Raw genomic sequence first — 21,495 nt, 5'->3', positions numbered from 1 at the left:
CCCTATTACAAGTGAGCCAATAAACGGCAAGGAGTATGTTTCAAAGCAAAAATACTGAGGAACCAGTAACCAGAACCTACCTGAACTGTCAGACCATGTTCTTAAATGCTGTGAGGTACGACCAGGCCATAATGATCAGCAAGCAACATAGCTATATTTGTTAACATTTATAGAAACAGTTCTGCTGAAATATATATTGATAGAGATATATATTATACCTTAGTATATATACTATCATAATGTGTATATATTTAGTTGTTGTTATATATGAATACATGCTAATGATTTTAATTAATAATGCTGACTACTTTTTATGAGTCAGAGCTGATGATTTTATGTCAAGTAGTGTGTTATTGTGGTGTGTAACTATCCTAGGAATATAAAAGCAATGGACCATTTAATATCTAAGTAATAAATGATATACTATATTTCAAAATTTCCTATTGCATTCAGAATCACTTCCAATCACTCATGTTATGATCTTATCCTGATAAGGAATCAGAAGGAGGGATGATTCAAATAAAATACTATTTAATGTCAGATGGGAATTTCAATTTATTAAGTATATAAATAGTCATACTGCATAAAGTATTGCCTATTTGAAAACTTTTTTTACAATTATCCCAATGGCTGGTTCATAATAAATGCTGAATAAATAGTATAAGTTAAAGAGAGATGAATAACATTAATAAAATGAAGATAAATAAGGTTGTGAAAGAGATTAGGAAACTTTTTCTACTTTTACGTGTTTCAGAGTCTGGGATGAATTCTAGTCTTATCTCCTTGGAAATCACAATTTTTATTTATTCCCACTTGAACTATGAAAAGAAACTAAAGCTGTTTCTGTTATCAAATGAGCAAATTATGTACCTTTTATTCTTTGTGCTATTACCAAGATTTCATTATTTGTTACTGTGGGCTTTTTCTGTTATTTGTTAATCAGTTTGCTTTTGGGTAGCATTATATTATGAAAAGTTTTTTTTTTTTTTTAAATAAGTAGCTTCAGTTACATACAAAGTAATTTCACTATAAATGTATTCCATTTATCATTTTCATCCTCCGTTCACTGAACAACAAATAGTTTTGGGTCCAAGGAATGAATAAAGCACATTAATATTTGCTTGGGTTTCAGTGATAAGTGGAGAAGGAACTGGCAACACCCTCCAGTGCTCTTGTCTGGCAAATACCACAGACGGAGGAGCCTGGTAAGCTGCTGTCTATGGGGTTGCGAAGAGTCGGACACGACTGAGCGATTTCACTTTCATTTTTCACTTTTACTTTTCACTTTCATGCATTGGAAAAGGAAATGGCAACCCACTTCAGGATTCTTGCCTGGAGAATCCCAGGGATGGGGGAGCCTGGTGGGCTGCTATCTATGGGGTCAGACACTACTGAAGCAACTTAGCAGCAGCAGCAGCAGTGATAAAGAGAAATTCAAGAGATGCCTTCACAAAATTCAGGACCACTGAGAGACCCCCAAAAGTATAGGTGATTACAATGCAATTTTACAAAAAATAAGACAGTGGAAGCACAGGATGCTATGAGAGCATGCTTGATGGATATACAACAAAGACTTTGGAATCAAAAAGTTTGCAGAGTGAAGAAAATCTCAAAACTGAAACTCAAAGTATGAGAAAATGTTACCAGAGTAAATAGGCACCAACTGAAGTAAGGGTGTTCTTGGAGATGGACTATATAACAAAGGCTAGAAGGTGAATATAAGAATGCAGGAATCCTAATAATTTTGATAGAGTTGTGGTTGTGACATCAACTATTCATTTAAAATTATTTATTGTATTCCCACTATATGCCAGGAAACACACTGGGCATTTAGCTTATAAAGGGAAAATAGCAAGAGACAGAAATAGGGAAGTTAAAGAAGGGTCTCATAATTGTGTCAAGGCTTGATGCTATATGTACTATGTGGAAATGACTGAATGGTCTTTTAAGTTAGCGAATGATGCAGTTAAAGTTGAGATTTAGGTGATGACTCCAGATACAGTACAGAAAATAAATTGAAGGGAGCAAGACAGGCAGCAGTAGAGCAGTTAGAAGGTTACCATAATTATCTGGGTATGAAATGGTAGAGGCTTGAGCTGTCTCAAAACACTCTCTGACATAAATCACAGCAGGATCCTCTGTGACCCATCTCCCAGAATATTGGAAATAAAAGCAAAAATAAACAAATGGGACCTAATGAAACTTAAAAACTTTTGCACAAGAAAGGAAACTATAAGCAAGGTGAAAAGACAGCCCTCAGATTGGGAGAAAATAATAGCAAACGAAGCAATAGACAAAGGATTAATCTAAAAAATATACAAACAACTCCTACAGCTCAATTCCAGAAAAATAAATGACCCAATCAAAAAATGGGCCAAAGAACTAAACAGACATTTCTCCAAAGAAGACATACAGATGGCTAACAAACACATGAAAAGATGCTCAGCATCACTCATTATCAGAGAAATATAAATCAAAACCACAATGAGGTACCATTACACGCCAGTCAGGATGGCTGCTATCCAAAAGTCTACAAGCAATAAATGCTGGAGAGGGTGTGGAGAAAAGGGAACCCTCTTACACTGTTGGTGGTAATGCAAACTAGTACAGCCGCTATGGAGAACAGTGTGGAGATTTCTGTAAAAACTGGAAATAGAACTGCCATATGACCTAGCAATCCCACTTCTGGGCATACACACCGAGAAAACCAGATCTGAAAGAGACATGTGCACCCCAATGTTCATCGCAGCACTGTTTATAATAGCCAGGACATGGAAGCAACCTAGATGCCCATCAGCAGATGAATGAATAAGGAAGCTGTGGTACATATACACCATGTAATATTACTCAGCCATGAAAAGAATTCATTTGAATCAGTTCTAATGAGATGGATGAAACTGGAGTCCATTATACAGAGTGAAGTAAGCCAGAAAGATAACCACCAATACAGTATACTAACGCATATATATGGAATTTAGAAAGATGGTAACGATAACCCTATATACAAAACAGAAAAAGAGACAGATGTACAGAACAGACTTTTGGACTCTGTGGGAGAAGGTGAGGATGGGAGGTTTCAAGAGAACAGCATCGAAACATGTATATTATCTAGGGTGAAACAGATCACCAGCCAGGTTGGATGCATGAGACAAGTGCTTGGGGCTGGTGCACTGGGAAGACCCAAAGGGATTGGGTGGAGAGGGAGGTGGGAGGGGGGATCGGGATGGGGAATACATCCATGGTAAATCCATGGCTAATTGATGTCAATGTATGGCAAAAACCACTACAATATTGTAAAGTAATTAGCCTCCACCTTAAAAAAAAAAAAATGGAAAAAAAAATGACTTTGCCTTCCAATGTAGGGGGTGTGGGTTCAATTCCTGGTCAGGAGCTAAGATTACACAAGCCCTGCAGCCAGGAAAAACAAAACAAAAAACAGAAGCAATGTTGTGATAAATTCAATGAAGATTTTAAAATACTAAAAGAAACCACATTAAAATGGAAAAATATTAAAATTGTAAACAACTAGAAATGTTTAAGAAGTAAAGTAAATATTAAACTTAGTCAAGGCAACAGATTAAAATAAATTTAGTGATAGACTGGACCGACTTGCTGTGTACTCATTGCTATGTATAATCCACTCAGTCTATCACATGTGTCTATGTGTGTAATCCACTCAGTCTATCACATGTGTCTACGTGTATAGTCCACTCAGTCTATCACATGTGTCTACGTGTATAGTCCACTCAGTCTATCACGTGTGTCTGTGTGTATAATCCACTCAGTCTATCACATGTGTCTGTGTGTATAATCCGCTCAGTCTATCACGTGTATCTGTGTGTATAATCCACTCAGTCTATCACATGTGTCTGTGTGTATAATCCACTCAGTCTATCACATGTGTTTGTGTGTATAATCCACTCAGTCTATCACGTGTGTCTATGTGTATAATCCACTCAGTCTATCACATGAGTCTGTGTGTATAATCCACTCAATCTATCACACGTGTCTACATGTGTAATCCACTCAGTCTGTCACATGTGTCTACGTGTGTAATGCAGTGTGTCTTGTGCATATATTTGTATGTGTGCTTTGTTGTAGTTCAGTCACTACGTTATATCCGACTCTTTACAACCGCAGGTACTGCAGCATACCAGACTTCCCTGTCCTCCTCTATCTCCCAGAGTTTATTCAAATTCGTGTTCTTTGAGTCTGTAATGCCTCTGTTATCTGACGCTGTGATCTCATCCTCTGTTATCCTCTTCTCCTCCTGCTTTCAATCTTTCCCAGTGTCAGGGTCTTTTCAGTGAGTCAGTTCTTCTCATCAAGTGGCCAAACATTGGAGCTTCAACTTCAGCATCAGTCATTCCAATGAATATTCAGGACTGACTTCCTTTAGGATTGACTGGTTTGATCTCTCTGCTGTCCAAGAGATTCTCAAGAATCTTCAGGTTTTATTATGAAAGACATTCTGAAATGTTTAGACAACATTACTCAAGGCAATATTGATTAGAAGAGTATTTTATCACTAGACATTTTGTTGAAGATGTGACAGCATATTGAGTAAATTAGGTAAACTCTTTCTCTACTTCTGCGATAGGGAACATTAATATCAATATGTCCTTGATAGAAATCGAATATAACCTTCAGCTAAAAAATTATTCACTCTTGTGAAATAACTCAAATTAATATTCATGGCATCTGAAGATTTATTTACTTTTTATTATTTTCAATTTCTTATATTATTATTTTCAGATGCATTTAAGAAACAGGTTGAATGAGTATTATGAATTCCATTTAATTCAGATAAAGCATTGCACTGCAGACAAATGATTATGCATTGGAAGGTGGCAATCCCATGATCATGTGTACGTATTAGGGCTCTATTGCGCTAGTGGTAACAAAAAAAAAAAAAAAAAAAACCCACCTGCCAAAGCAGGAGACAGACACTGGTTCAGTTCCTGGGTCAGGAAGATACCCTGAAGAAGGAAATAGCAATCCATTCTAGTGTTCTTGCCTGGAGAATTCCGTGGACAGAGGCCCTGGTGACTACAGTCCATGGGATCACAAAGAGTGGGACAGGACTAAAGTGACTTATCATGCATGTAGCATTCATGCCATTTTCTTTCTTCTTTTCTCCTTTGCAGATACTTTCTCATCAGAGCTTTGCCCTCACCACATGAAACAATATGGCAAAACAGTGTAACCGAGTTCATACTGTTAGGATCGACTCAAGATCCCAAGAGACAGAAAATGGTATATGTAATCTTCATTTTCTATGTAGGAACGTTGATGGACAATTTGCTTATTATTATGACCATAAAATTCAGCCGGACACTTGGGAGTCCCATGTACTTCTTCCTGTTTTATTTGTCTTTGGTTGATACATGCTTTTCAACTTCAATAGCCCTGAGATTAATCATGGATGTCCTGTTTGCAAAGAAAAGCATATCTTACAATGAGTGCCTGACTCAGGTCTTTGCACTGCATTTATTTGGATGCATGGAGATCTTTGTCCTGGTCCTCATGGCCATGGATCAGTATGTGACTATTTGTAAGCCCTTGAGCTATGCAACCATCATGAGCTGGCAAGTCTGCATCATCCTGATTACTCTTGCATGGATAGGGTCTTTTACACATTCTGTGGTTCAGATTATTCTGGCCTTGAGATTGCCATTCTGCGGATCCAATTTGATTGATCACTATTGCTGTGATATGCAGCCACTGTTGAAACTTGAATGCATGTGTATTTATGTGATGAACTTACTGGTGGTGATTAATAGTGGGGCATTTTGTGCAAGCAGTTTTATAATTCTGATGATCTCTTACATTGTTATCTTACATTCACTGCAGAACCACATTGCAGAAGGGAGGGAAAAGGCCCTCTCCACCTGCACTTTCCATGTCATTGTAGTTGTCTTATCGTTTGGTCCGTGTATGTTTATATATACTTGGCCCCCAACCACATTCCCCATGGACAAAATGATGGAAGTATTTTACACAATTGGAACACCCTTCGTCAATCCACTCATCTACACACTGAAGAATGCAGAAGTGAAAAATGCCATGAAAAGTTATGGCATGTCAGAATTACCTCAGAAAACAAAAGATGAATTTGGGCCTGGATTGATTGTTTATTGAGTCATGGTTTTAGTGAATCTGCACAAATTATCATATATGACAATGCTTGACTCTTGTGGGAATAGCATAAATAAAATCAAAGCATGCTTTGCTTTATTTATTTATTTTTTTTAGTTCACAGGCAAGATGAATACCAAGGCTTCTCATACTAACATGGACTGCACTTGCCAATTCTAATCATGATCCCCTGTCAGAGTTTATTTTTCAGCCAGTTCAGTTCAGTTAAGTCCCTCAGTTGTGTCCGGCTCTTTGCAACCCCATGGACTGCAGGACACCAGGCTTCCCTGTGCATCAGCAACAGAGTAAAAATAACATTTAAAAAAAAATTCTCATGTATTTGTACTTTTTGGGACATTGCAAAATTCAGTGTCTAAACTGGTGGCTCAAAAGTTTCATGTATGCATCAGGAGGCCCATATATATAAAAGAGAAGAGAACTGTCATAATTTTGGTACAAGCTCATCTAGTCTAAATAGCCCTCATGCCAGTACTCAAACAGGCACAGACACATACACTTACTATAGAGGGGTTTCTGGTTATTTGTACTTCAGATGATTGAATGGATGAACAAATGTAAGAGATATAAAAGAGAAGAAAATAAGCTCACATGCAGATGAAAACATAAAGTTTAGATACTAGAATAAGATGTTATACGGGGAAAGACTACTTAGAAGTTTTTATGTGGTTCAGAAGTACTTGCAGCCAAATTAACTAGGGGAAATGGTGTAATTTTAAATGATTTTTGGAAGATGCTATTAATATAAACAGAGTGTATAATTGTGAATAGTCATCTGCCCTCAAAAGTGATTCACCTAAAGGAGAAACTCTCAATTCTAAGTATACTTTCATTTCTCTCAGGAAGAAGTAGAATTCCTGATATGTTTCCAGTCCTGTTTTGCTATCTCAGTTATGTCTCAAATATACTATAAAGTTGAATGTGTCTTTCAAAAACACAAATAGCAAATTCAGAACAAATAGCAAACTTCTCAGAAGTTCCCAGAGTAAACCCATCCTCAAGATTGTTCTGCTGAGAAATATAAGAAGGAAGGTTTCAAAACAGCTTCATATGTTTTCCTTATCTCTAATTCATAATAAATTCCTCTAATCCACTTTATTTAATCATCTGCAGTGTGAACTACAACACAGGAAACATTAGGAATTGATGAAGTGGTCATGAACTTGTTTTATTCTAGCTTTGAAATGGGGAGAAGAATATAATGATTAAGAGCATTAGCTTTGGGTTCAGTCTTTATGAATCCAAATCCTTGTTCTATCACCTCATAGGCCTGTAACTTCAAGAAAGATAGATGGACTTCTAGGCCTCAGAGTTTGTCTATAAAATGGAAATTAAAATAATCTCTATGTTATTGGCTTGTCATAAGGGTTCAAGATTGTCATAAGAGTTCAAGATTGCATACATAACAAACTCTAGTATGTGCTATTGTTATCATAAATGAATTTTAAGTATAATTATTAAAATTTCTATTTTTAATTAATGACCACCAAATATGTTTGCCAGCAATATTTTATTTTATTCAGAGAATACAAGTTACAGTTATAATGGAAGAAAAGTAAAACTGAAGATATCCATCAAGCATTGGTTTTGTGTGTTATGTGTTGTTCTGATATTTTAAAATATACTGGTACATTGTCAATTTACAATGTTCTGTTAGTCTCAGGTATATAGAAAGTGAATCTGTTATGCATATGCATATATCCACTTTTTTATTTAGATTCTTTTCCCATATAGGCTATAACAGAGTATTGAGTAGTTCCCTGTGTATACAACAGGTCCTTTTTAGCTATCTAGTTTATAAATGGTAGTGTGTACATGTCAGTCCCAAGCTCCCAAATTATCCCTGCCCCTCCTTATTCCCTGGTAAACATAAATTTATTTTCTACATCTATGGCTCTATTTCTGGTTTACAAATAAGTTCATTTACACCCTCTTTTTAGAAATCCCATATACAAGTGATATCATACGACATTTACCTTTGTCTGACTTACTTTACTCAACATGACAATCTCTAGGTCCATCCATGTTTACTCATATAGCATTATTTTGTTCTTTTTATGACTGAATAGGGCTTCCCTGGTGGCTCAGACAGTAAAGAATCTGTCTGCAATGCGGGAGACCTGGATTCGATCCCTGGGTTAGGAAGATCCCCTGGAGGAAGGCATGACAACCCACTCCAGTATTCTTGCCTGGAGAATCCCCTGGACAGTGGAGCCTGGTGGGCCACAGTCAATGGGGTTAAAAAGAGTCGGACAGGACTGAGCAAATAAGCACAGCACAGCATGGTTGAGTGACATTCCACTTTATATTTGTACCGCAACTTCTTTATCCATTCCTTTATTGATGGGCCTTTAGATGGCTTCCATGTCCTGACTACTATAAATAGTGTTGTAATGAACATTATGGTGCATGTATCTTTTCAAATTGTTTTTTCCTAGAGTTATGCACAAGTGTGGGATTGATGGGTCATATGGTAGTTCTACTTTTAGCTTACATCATGAGAAATGCTGGACTGGAGGAAGCACAACCTGGAATCAAAATTGCCGGGAGAAATATCGATAACCTCAGATATGCAGATGACACCACCCTTATGGCAGAAAGTGAAGAAGAACTAAAGAGCCTCTTGATGAAAGTGAAAGAGGAGAGTAAAAAAGTTGGCTTAAAGCTCAACATTCAGAAAACTAAGATCATGACGTCTGGTCCCATCACTTCATGGCAAATAGATGGGGACACAGTGGAAACAGTGGCTGACTTTATTTTCTTGTGCTTCAAAATCACTGCAGATGGTGATTGCAGCCATGAAATTGAAAGACCCTTGCTCCTTGGAAGGAAAGTTATGACTAACCTAAACCACATATTAAAAAGCAGAGCCATTACTTTGTCAACAAAGGTCCGTCTAGTCAAGGCTATGGTTTTTACAGTAGTCATGTATGGATGTGAGAGTTGGACTATAAAGAAAGCTGAGTGCCGAAGAATTGATGCTTTCGAACTGTGGTATTGGAGAAGACTCTTGAGAGACCCTTGGACAGCAAGGAGATCCAACCAGTCCATCCTAAAGGAAATCAGTCCTGAATATTCCTTGGACTGACTGATGATGAAGCTGAAACTCCAATACTTTGGCCATCTGATGTGAAGAGCTGACTCACCTGAAAAGACCCTGATGCTGGGAAAGATTGAGGGCAGGAGAAGAAGGGGAAGACAGAGGATGAGATGGTTAGATGGCATCACTGACTCAATGGACATGGGTTTGGGTGGACTCTGGGAGTTGGTGATGGACAGGGAGGCCTGGCGTGCTGCGGTTCATGGGGTCACAAAGAGTTGGGCATGACTGAGCAACTGAACTGAACTGAAGGAACCTTCATACTGTCTCCATAGCTGCTGCATAAATTTACCTTTCTGTCAACAGTGTTGGAGGGTTCCATTTTCTTCACACCCTCTCCAGCATTTAGAGATCTATGAAAAAAGAATAGAAGGCACAGAGAGAAACCCATGCACCTATGTCCCCTAACTTATGACAAAGTAAGCTAGAATATATAATGGAGAAAAAAACAGCCTCTTCAATAAGTGGTGCTGGGAGAACTGGACAGTTATATATAAAACAATGAAATTAGAACACTTCCTAACACCATACACAAAAATAAACTCAAAATAGATTAAAAACTTAAATGTAAGGCCAAACACTATAAAACTCTTAGAGGAAAACATAACCAGAAAACTCTTTGACATAAATCACAGCAAGATCTTTTTGGATCCACCTCCTAGAGTAACGAAAATAAAAACAAAAATATATGAATGAAACCTCATTAAATTTTAAAGTTTTTGCACCACAATGGAACCCATAAACAAAATGAAAAGACAACCCTTAGAATGAGAGAAAATAATTGCAAGTTTATATATATATATATATATATATATATATATATATATACATATATATATATTTGGGGTATATATATTATATTTTTCATATAATTGTTAGAATTATTTATAGTTAATGAACATAAATGTACACTATATAAGTAATTAAATGTATGAATATTATTTATATGTGTCCACATGTAAAAATATATATACATATACAACATATATATGTGTGTATGCATGTATATGGACAGGGAAATGGATAGGTAGTCCATCAAGTCCCTAAATCAATAAGTACTAATTAGTATAGTTATGCTGCCTTTCGATCATCATTGCCTTGGCCATCTCTCTCAGCACTTAAGTGCATGATCTGAGATGTCAGTTAGATTCTGGTTACATGTTCTTCAATATTCCTGTTTCACAATGTACTCCTTTCATTTGTTTACCCACCTGTAAAATGAAGATAATATAAGTGTTTGCTTTTTGTATTGCTGTAAATATTACTGCTGAATATCACTGTTTTTTTTTTTTTTTTGCTTATTTTTTGTGCATTTATTTTTAATTAATTAATCTTTGCTACTTAGCAACTTTACTTCTGCGTGTGGGCTTTCTCTGGTTGTGGTAGCCTGGGACTACTCTTTGTGATAGCGTGTGGGCTTCTCACTGTGATGGCTTCTCTTGTTGAGGAGCACAGGCTCTAGGCACTTAGGCTTCAGTAATTGTGGGGTATGGGCTCCATAGTGTGGCAAGCAGCCTTAGTTGCCCTGCAGCATGTGGAATCCTCCTGGACTGGGGTCAAATATTGTCCCCTTCGTTTCAGTCACATTCTTAACCACTGGACTACCAGGGAAGCTTCATCACTATATCTTTAATTTTTTTAAATGCATTTTACTGGGATGAAATCTTATGACTACATATACAATAATCAAGCTTGTAAAACTAGGCTCGAATTTGGTTTTAATAAAGCATCAAATACTTAAGAGTAGTCCTAGACTGTTTTTGATCTATAGCATTAGGGCCATAGAAGGGTAATCTTGTGATAAAGAGGAGCTCTAGGGTTGAATGAATAAAGCCTCGCATCCATGTCGCTTCCACTAGCAGTCCACACAGTCCCTGATTCATGATGGTCGTATAGTGCAAGGGCTTCCCGATGGCCACATAGAGTCACAGGCCATCACGGTGAGCAAGGGCTTGCAGATGGCCACACAGAGGTCACAGGCCATCATGGTGAGCAAGGGCTTGCAGATGGCCACACAGAGGTCACAGGCCATCACGGTGAGCAAGGGCTTGCAGATGGCCACATAGCTGTCATAGGCCATCGCGGTGAGCAGGATGACATAAGCATCTGCAAATACATGTTCCCCAAAGATCTGAATTATGCATTCATTGAAAGGGCTGATTCTGTTTTCATAGAGTGAATATATGATCAGTTTGGGAATAGTTACATAAGAGTAGCAGGCATCAACAAAAGAGAGATGGGCCAGGAACTAGTACATAGGTTAACCTAATAAAGAGCTGGTGGTGATGGTGACCATAGTGGGCACATTTCCTACCATAGAGACAATGTGATGACCAAAAACACAACAAATATGATTTTCTGCATCTTTGGATTTTGTGAGAGTCCCAGTAGAACAGATTCTGTCATGTTGTTTCTATTATACCTGTATCTCAGGTCATGATTAGTTATACCAATGTATGACCCTGGCTTCTACTTGGATGGATAGGAAGAAGTACTCTTGTGCTCAAGGCAATTTGTGCACTAACTTAGTTATGACCCCAGTAATTTTGTTATTATATGAGCCTGATGGACAAAGAGGTCAGTATTTCACTGGTATTTAACAGCTATTTTTATGCCTTCATGAGGATGGAAAGATATAATTGTCTATATGGAAACTTTTTCAGAATTCACATATAAGGCCTAGAATGACAGTAATCAAGCCACAAACTTACTGAATTCTCGAATCTCTGTGAGAAAGAAATGGCAACCAACTGCAGTACTCTTGCCTGGGAAACCCCATGGACAGAGCGGTCTAGTGGGCTATAGTCCACAGTGTCACAAAGACTCTGACTTGAGTGAGCAAGCCAACAGCACATGATAAGAAAACTAAATTACAGAAAACATATGGCCATATCCAGGGGGAATTTGTGAAATAATTCAAATGCAATGCTGTATTTTTACACCAGATGAATCCTACAATAACAAGCATTTAGTAACCTACACAGAAAATCAGATTTCTGAGTTAAGTGATCCATTTCCTACTCTTGCTGATCTTTTAGAGACTTGGTTTGGTCTGGAAGCTCATGGTAGAAAATCACTCTCCAAAAAAGATTTATTCAACCTAAATTCAAGACATAGTATAAAATTACCACAAAACAAGTTATGTGCTATTTAAATATATTAGAATGTTCATAAAATCTAAATGTATGAATTTTCCAACAAAGATATCAAAGAAATTCAGTGTGGAAATAATAGATCTTTCAACAAAAGCCAGATCAATATGATATCCACTTGCAAAAAAGTGAACCTCAACAATACTTCACACTATACACTAATATTGATGCAGAATAAGTCAGTGAACTAGATGCAAAATCTAAACCATAAAAATTCTAGAAGAACTATTTTTATCATGAGGTTGTTGTTCAGTTGGTAAGTCTTGTTGGACTCTTTGCGACTCCATGGACTGCAGCGTACTAGGCTCCCATGTCCTTAGTGAGACAAACTCCAGAGATTTCCACAGTTTCATCTCTACTGAGTCAGTGATGCTACCTAGCTATCTCATTTTCTGCTGTCCCCTTCTCTTTTTGCCTTCAATCTTTCCCAGGATCAGGATTTTTTCCAATGAGTTGTATTCTCATATCAGGTTGCCAAAGTATTAGAGCTCCCCCGTCAATCCTTCCAATGAATATTCAGGGTTGATTTCCTTTAGGATTGACTGGTTTGATCTCCTTGCTGTTCATGGGACTTTAAAGAGTCTTTTCCAGCACCACAATTTGAAGGCGATGACTCTTTGGCCTTCAGCCTACTTTATGATCCAACTCTCACATCTGAACATGACTACTTTAAAACCAAAGCTTTGACTATATGGGCTTTTGTTGGCAAAGTGATGCTTCAGTGTTTTAATACATTGACTAGATTTGTCATAGCTTTCTTTCCAAGGAGCAAGTGTCTTTTATTTTCATGGCTATGGTCACCATCCACAATGACTTTGGAACCCAGGAAAATAAAATCTGTCACTGTTTCCATTGTTTACCCATCTATTTGCCATGAAATGGTGGGACCAGATGCCATAATCATAGTTTTTTGAATGGTGAGTTTTAAGCCAGCTTTTTCACTCTCCTCTTTCACCTTCAAGAGTCTCTGTAGCTCCTCTTCACTTTCTGCCATTAGAGTTGTATCATCTGCATATCTGAGCTTATTGATTTTTTTTTCTTCCAGCAATCTTGATTCCAGTCTGTGATTTGTCCAGCCCAGATTTCTCATGATGTACATCCATATAAGTTGTACCAATATACAGATTTGACATGGTCCTTTGCTAATTTTAAACCAGCCTGTTTTTCCATGTCCAATTCTAACTGTTGATCCTTGACTTGCATACAGATTTCTCAGAAGGCAGATAAGGTAGTCTGGAGGAGGGAATGGCTAATTACTCCAATATTTTTGCTGTGAGAACCCCATGAACAGTAGGAAAAGGCAAAGAGATGTAGAGGTTGATCACTATTTATTAGATATGACATGAGAAGCATGAACCATAAAACTATCCAAAAAAATGAAAGACTTTAAAAAATTAAAGTAAATTCACAGACTAGGGGGAAAGTGTGTTTGTGTATAAAAGATCAATCTTGCATAACATTTTGTATACAAATACCTCATACTTTGTATATGTATAATAAATATGACAAAACACATGTGTCTGGAATACATAATAAGTAAAGTATACATATGAACCACCAGGGAAGCCAAATAGGTTATACCAAAAATAAAACATTGCTGAAAATAGAGAAAAATAATCAAATATATTCACTCTGTGTGTGTGTGCATGTGTGCTCAGTGGTGTCCAACTCTTTGAGATCCTGTGGACTCTAGCCCTCCAGGCTCCTTTGTCCACTGAACTTTCCAGGCAAGAATACTGGAGTGCGTTGCCATTTCCTTCTTCAGGGGATCTTCCTGACCCAGAGATTGAACTCACCTCTCTTGTATCTCCCACATTAGCAGGTGGATTCTTTACCACTATTATATTCACTAAACTAATAGAATAAAGGAGAAGAATAGCAAGATAATTTCAATAGATGTTTACTAGCTACTGTAGTTCTATTTAGATTTATGAATTAAAAAAAAAATATGTTACCAAGTGGGGAAAGGGAAATTTACTCAATCTGATAAAGAGCATCTGGAAATAAGACAAGTCTGCCCCCTCTAAATTCTCTTTTCCATTGTACTCTATATTCCAGTTGTTAAATTTTAAATAAAGCCTCAACAAAATACTCATTAATTAAATCCAACAACACATTAAAAGGATTATACACCATGATCCATGTGGGATTTATCTGAGGAATGCAAGAATTCTTCACTGTATGGAAATCAATCAATGTGATATAACATATAAAGTAATTGAAGAATAAAAACCATATTGTCATCTCCAAAGATGCAGGAAAAAACCTTTGGACAAAATTCAGCAATCATTTACAATAAAAAATGTCCTGAAAGTGGCCACAGAGGGAATATACCTCAACATAATGAAGGCCATATACAAAAAACAAACAAACAAAATGCAGTAAAAAGCATTCTCAGTGGTGAAAAACTGAAAACATTTCTTCTCAGATCACTAACAAGACAAGGATGTCCACTCTCACCACTATTATTCAACAGAGTTTTGGTAGTCCTAGCCATGATAGTCAGAGAGAAAATAAATAAAAGGTATCCAAATGGGAAAAGAAGAAAACCTGTGACTGTTTGCAGATGATTTGATACTGTACATAGAAAATCTACAAGATGCCAAAAGAAAAGTATTAGAACTAATCAATACATTTGGTAAAGTTGAAGGGTACAAAATTAATACACAGAAATCTCTTGTATCCCTATACAGTAACAACAAAAGTTCAGAAAGAGAAATTAAAGAAACAATCCCAGTTATTACTGCAACAAAATGAATGAAATATCTAGGAATAAAAATACCTAAGGAGGCAAAAATACTGTTTTTGGAAAAGTATAAGATACTGATAAAAGCAATCAAGATTCACAAACAGATGGAGAGATATACCATGTTCTTGGATTGGAAGAATCAGTATTGTGAACATAACTATAGTACCCAAAGGAATCTTCAGATTCAATGCAATCTCTATCAAATTACCAATGGCATTTTTCACAGAATTAGAAAAAAAATAAATTTTCAATGTGTCTGGAATCACAAAAGACCTTGAGTAGCCAAAGCAAACTTGAGAAAGAAAAACAGAGCAAGAAGAATCATGCTCCCTGACTTCAGACTACACTACAAAGCTACAGTAATCAAGACAGCATGGTACTGGCACAAGAAAGGAATATAGATAGATAGAATATGATAGAAAGCTCAGAGTTAAACCCACACAACCATAGTCACTCTATGATAAAGCAGGCAAGAATATGCACAACAGAGAAAAGAGAAGCTCTTCATTAAGTGGTGCTAAAACTGGGGAACTTCATGTAAAAGAATGAAATCGGGACGCTTCTTAACACTATACACAAAAATAAACTCAAAATGGATCAAATGCCTAAATGTAAAGCTGGACTCTATAAAACTCTTTGAGGAAAACACAGGCATTGCATTGTTTGACAAAAATCACAGCAAGATCTTTTTTGACCGCCACCCCCCCCCCAGATTAATGGAAATGAAAACAAAAATAAACAAATGAAACCTAATTAAACTTCAGTTTTTGCACAACAATGGAAATCATAAATAAGATGAAAAGACAAAAACTCTCAAAATGGGAGAAAATGTTCACAAATGAAGTACCTGTCAAAGGATTAATCTACAAAATACACAAAGATCTCATGCAACTCAATATCAAAAAAGCAAACAACTCTATCAAAAAATGAGCAGAAAAACTAAACATATATTTTTCCAAAGAAGGCATACAAATGGCCAACACACACATGAGAGAATGCTCAATGGCACTAATTATTAGAGAAATGCAAATCAAAACTACAATGAGTTCTCACCTCATACTAGTCAGAATGGCCATCTCCTAAAAATCTACAAAAAAAATAAGTGTTGGAGAGGATGTGGTGGGAATGTAAATTGATGCAACCACCATGGAGAACAGTGTACTGGTTGCATAAAAATCTGAAAATAGACCTACCACAGTAATTGTACTCTTGGGCCTATACCCAGAGAAAACCGTAATTCTGAAAGACAGGCACTCCAATGTTCTTGCAGCACTAATACCCAGGACATGGAAGCCCATCAACAGAAGAATGAATAAAGAAGATGTGGTACATATTTACAATGGAATATTATTCAGCCATAAAAAGGAATGAGCTTTTGCCATTTTCAGAGGCATGGATGGAACTAGAAACTGTCACATAGGGTGAAGTATGTCAGAAAGAGAAACACAAATATCATATAATATTGCTTATGAGTGTAATTTAGAAAAATAATACAGATGAACTTATTTGCAAAATAAGTAGCTGAAACTGAGGTATAGGCATGGAAACAAACATACAGATACCAAGGAGGGGAAGGGATGGTGGGCTGAATTGGGAAATTCAGAAGGGCATATCTATATTAAGTGGAAAGGAAATTTAAAAGTAAATAAATAAATAAAGTGGGGATATGTGTATGCATACCCAATTCACTTTACTGTATAGCAGAAAGTAATATGATGTTGTAAAGCAACTACTCCCATTAAAAGTAAATTAAAGAAACAAAACTGATGCCATTAATTTGTGCCCTCACCACTTGGGCTCTCAGCTAGTAGATACTAGATTCTAATATGAATAAAATTGAAGTTCTCTCTCTGACATGAGTGCACAGTTTAACTATATCACAGGTCCCCATGCTGGAATTATGCCATAATTACTATTCACATAACATTCAGCCTTCTTAGAAAGCCTGATTCAGATAAAGAAAGGGAACTCACACATTTTGGTTGCAAGTGCAGGGAATACAATTCCCCACTCAAGAATGAATGTTTTTCAAGTATGTTTCTCCAGAATACTACCTTCTAAGACAAAGCCATTCCATCAATGGATATAATTTATTCCTGGGAGGGAAAGTAGAAGCTACAAGACAAGCTTCTTGAACCTTAGTGGAACTTCTTTAAATATCCATGTTAAACATGTTAAAATGTTTTCTTTGACCATTTACATCTACAGAGAGAGATTCATCACAGGTAGAGCGAGCCATTTGAATGTGTTTTCACCACATATACTACCTCCTGCCCATGGGTCCAGAGTCATCTATGGAAGATCATTTCTCCTCAGTGTTCCAAATAAGCCCATTCTAAATGCAAGTCCAGGGTTTTCTGTAAAAAACTTTTTGAGGCTTTGGGCTAGAAGAAAATATTTAGACTTACAAAAAGACATTTTTCAACCATTGATTTGATGTGAAATTATCTAAATATCTTTAGATGACTCTGAGAGTCGGTGATGGACTGGGAAGCCTGGTGTGCTGCAGTCCATGGGGTTGCAAAGAGTCAGACACAACTAAGTGACTGAACTGAACTATCTAAATACTGCAAGTTACTTATCTCAAGAGGAGGTCAGCTTGAAGATGGGATTATATTTGAGCACTCACAATTATCCATAAGTTCTTCTAGCAGTAAGAGGTAAGATTTTCAACAGTGCTGAAGACTATAAAAGATTGTTAGCTTTCATACAGAGTTAGCATTATGTTTCCACACTTCTCAAATATACTAATAGAGCATTTTACCTCTACCCCATTTTTCAAGAAATAGTTGGTAAATATACTTAAACTAATTTGACAAATGAAAATGTTGGGACTCATAGAGATTAAGAAATTTTAAAATCCAGCTCCCTAACACCACATACCTTTCTTTCATCCTAAGATACTGCCTTTAGTAACTGAAACCAATTAGGAGAATCAAAAACATATAAATGCAAAAAATATTTTCCCACACAAAAATATATAATGTGAATATTAAATGATAGAAATCATAACCTGTTTATTTGAAACCCAAACATGAAGAACTTTTCTTGAGATCAACTGTTGTGAACAGTATGGATCTCTGTGGCTTCTTTGGGGCTTCCCTGGTGGATCAGAAGGTAAAAAATCCTCCTGCAATGTGGCAGACCTGGATTCGATCCCTGGATTGGGAAGATCCCGTGGAAGAGGCCATGGCAATCCACTCAGTCCAGTATTCTGCCTGGAGAATCCTACAGACAGGAGCCTTGTGGGCTACTGTCCACAGGGTCACAAAGTGTTGGACACAACTGAGTGAAAAGTAAAATTGAAGATGATTCTTCCTTAGTTTGTTGCATGGTTAGATGTTTCCCTGTATTATTGCTCAGAATGTCAATTGTTCCCACTCCTGGGTGAATAAACAGTCATAAAAATAAGTGAAGTTCCTTTGTCTGTCCTCAGCAGTGTGGGGGATATGTTTCCTCAGTCAGTTCTCATTATAGCCAATGAGGTGGATACCATGCTCACTTTATTTTAGACAAAAAAAGGATGTAAAGTGCCAAGAAACACATCTTAGATACAAGAAGTTGAAAGTGGGGAAAAGCAAGATTCTTATCTGGCCTTTCTGATTCACAGAACAACACATCTCAGCACTGAGATTGTCATTTTTCATATTTTGCAGAAGAGTCTGTAGGATTATGCTTTGGAAGGGAACTGGAGAGAGAAGAAATGAGGTGAAGGAAAACAGAGATAAAATGGATCTACCACAAAAGCAACACCACATGGTTATTAACATTTGAGGTTAAATATTATGCTCTGTGTGTGTGCATTGTGTGTATGTATGGGTATTTGTGTATCTGTTGATGAATTTGCTTCCTAGATACTTGCCCCTGAAATTTTACTAAAGCACTTAGTCAATGTGGTCATATAAAATTTAGTTCACTAGTTAAGTCTTGTTTATTATGACATAATAATACAGAGCATGGGTTAAGAATGTAGAAGAAAAAGATCTAATCATGGTTAAGTCTTTATTATCTGCTTGATCTTGGGCAAGATCCTTAAGTTCTCTAAGCTTCTATTTCTTAATGTGTAAAATGAGCATAAAGTGACAGTAGTAACTGTCTAAGAAGTTTGTTATAAGAATTAAACCCTCAATGTCTTCAATAACTGAAAGCACAGTAACTGCTCAGTAAGTTTCAATTATTATTATCATCATCATGATTTTCTGACATTGCTTCTCACTTGCAAAACAGTGAAATAATATCACCCATACAGGTTTCTACCACAACGTGCATATAGCAATCTATCATTAAAATTATGTTAGCTCTTATAAAGTTGTTGGGTTTAGGCAACATGCTTCATCAAATCTATTGCAGTAGCTCCTGTATTCTTTCATTACTTTCCCATCAGCAATACCCTGGCCTCCCCAGTGGTTCAGTGGTCAAGAATCCACCTGCCATGCAGGAGATACAGGTTCAATCCCTGGGTCAGGAAAATTCACTGGAGGAGGGCATGGCAACCCACTCCAGTATTCTTGCCTGAGAAACCCATGGACAGAGGAGCCTGGCAGGCTATGGTCCATAGGGTCACAAAGAGTCAGACAACTGAGGCATCTAGGCACACAAAAAACACACAGCAATAACCTATTACACTTTATGTCAACACGTATAAAGAGTATGGTACTGGGGTTCCTTTCTCTGGTTTATATCTCCAAACAGAATCTCAGCCCACTTCATTTAGTCACATGAACATCTCTAGAGTTATATTGGTGATTTACACTTTTTCAGTCCCTCTTTGTTTTTATACTCATATTATCAATTACCATTTCTGATTTCCCCTTTCCTAAAAATAAAAGGAAAATTCCTTAGCTTTGCATGCATAGCCTTACACATATTTTCTACCTCTCTTTTCAGTCTCCCACTATGTGGAAGATCTACTGTTTCACCTTACGCTCAGAGTCATCTTACATAATTAAGTGTCCACAGATCAACTCCTGCCTCTGCATCAAGATCTTTATGTCTATACTATAAAAATCCCATTACCCAGGAGAGACTTTGAGTAATCTTCAAGAGATCAGACCAGTTTTTCTATCTCAAAAAAATTTCATAAGCCTTATGTACTTAATAGAATTTAGGCATTTACTGTTTATAACGTTGACAGACAATGAATTCAAGGTTAAGTTAATGAAATGTGACTTTTTCAAGTAACATGAATTAATCTTAACCTGAGATACATGGAGAATAGAAACAATGTGACAGAGTTTGTTCTATTGGGGCTCTCACAGAATCCAAAGATGCAGAAAACCATATTCGTTGTGTTTTTGATTGTCTATATTGTCTCTATTGTGGGGAATGTGCTCACTATGGTCTCCATCAAAGCCAGTTCATTATTGGAGTCCCCCATGTACTATTTCCTGGTTCATCTCTCGTTCATTGATGCCTGCTATTCCTGTGTCAATACCTCTAAAGTGATCATAGATTCACTCTATGAAAAGAAAAGGAGTCCTTTCTATGAATGCATGATGCAGATCTTTGGGGAACATTTGTTTGCAGGTGCTGACATCATTCTGCTTACCGCGATGGCATATGACCGCTATGTGGCCATCTGTAAGCCCTTGCATTATACTACTATCATGAACTGGCAGGTTTGTGGCCTTTTAGTAGGAGTGTCACGGGTGGGAGGCTTTCTTCATGCAACCATACAGATTCTCTTCATCATGAAATTACCGTTCTGTGGCCCTAATGTCATAGACCACTTTATGTGCGATCTGAACCCTTTGCTCGATCTTGCCTGCACTGATACCCACACTCTAGGGCTCTTTGTTGCTGCCAACAGTGGTTTCATCTGTCTGCTAAACTTTCTTCTCTTGATTGGCTCCTATGCAGTCATTCTGCACTCCTTAAAAACCCAGAGTTTGGAAGCTCGACAGAAAGCTCTCTCCACCTGTGTCTCCCATATCACAGCAGTCGTATTTTTCTTTTTACCTTGCATATTTGAGTACCTGAGACCAGCAACTAGCTTACCTATTGATAAAGCAGTTGCTATATTCTACACTATGATAACACCCATGTTAAATCCCTTAATCTATACTTTGAGAAATGACCAGATGAAAAATGCCATTAGGAAATTGTGTAGTAGGAAAGTGATTTCAGGTGATCAATAAGATGTTTGAGAAACCTAACATTCATTCAACTGATGCAAGGATCAAAAGGATATTATTTGTAACTTAGGCTAAGAATACCTATGAGATTTAAAAAAAAAATAAAACCTACAAATCATACATTCTGCAAGGTGAAGAGAAGAAATGGTTTCAGGTAAAGAAAGACAAACCTAACCTGGGACTAATGTTTGCGTATTTGGAAAG

The 21,495-nt window shown here is 36.9% G+C and overlaps 1 protein-coding gene and 1 pseudogene across 1 annotated transcript; both read left to right on the top strand.

The window, feature by feature from the left end:
- The first annotated feature begins 95 nt into the window (after positions 1-95).
- Positions 96-6,113, top strand: LOC133053725 (olfactory receptor 4C11-like; annotated as a pseudogene).
- Positions 6,114-20,364: 14,251 nt separating this feature from the next.
- Positions 20,365-21,294, top strand: LOC133053739 (olfactory receptor 4C46-like). Its single transcript, XM_061138252.1, has one exon. It carries the CDS (start codon positions 20,365-20,367, stop codon positions 21,292-21,294), a length of 930 nt encoding a protein of 309 aa, XP_060994235.1.
- Positions 21,295-21,495: the final 201 nt, after the last annotated feature.

The sequence above is a fragment of the Dama dama genome, unplaced genomic scaffold (assembly GCF_033118175.1).
Source record: "Dama dama isolate Ldn47 unplaced genomic scaffold, ASM3311817v1 ptg000184l, whole genome shotgun sequence".
Lineage (NCBI taxonomy): Eukaryota > Metazoa > Chordata > Mammalia > Artiodactyla > Cervidae > Dama > Dama dama.
The sequence above is the reverse complement of the archived record's forward strand: the minus strand, read 5'-3'. Positions and strand labels throughout refer to the sequence as shown.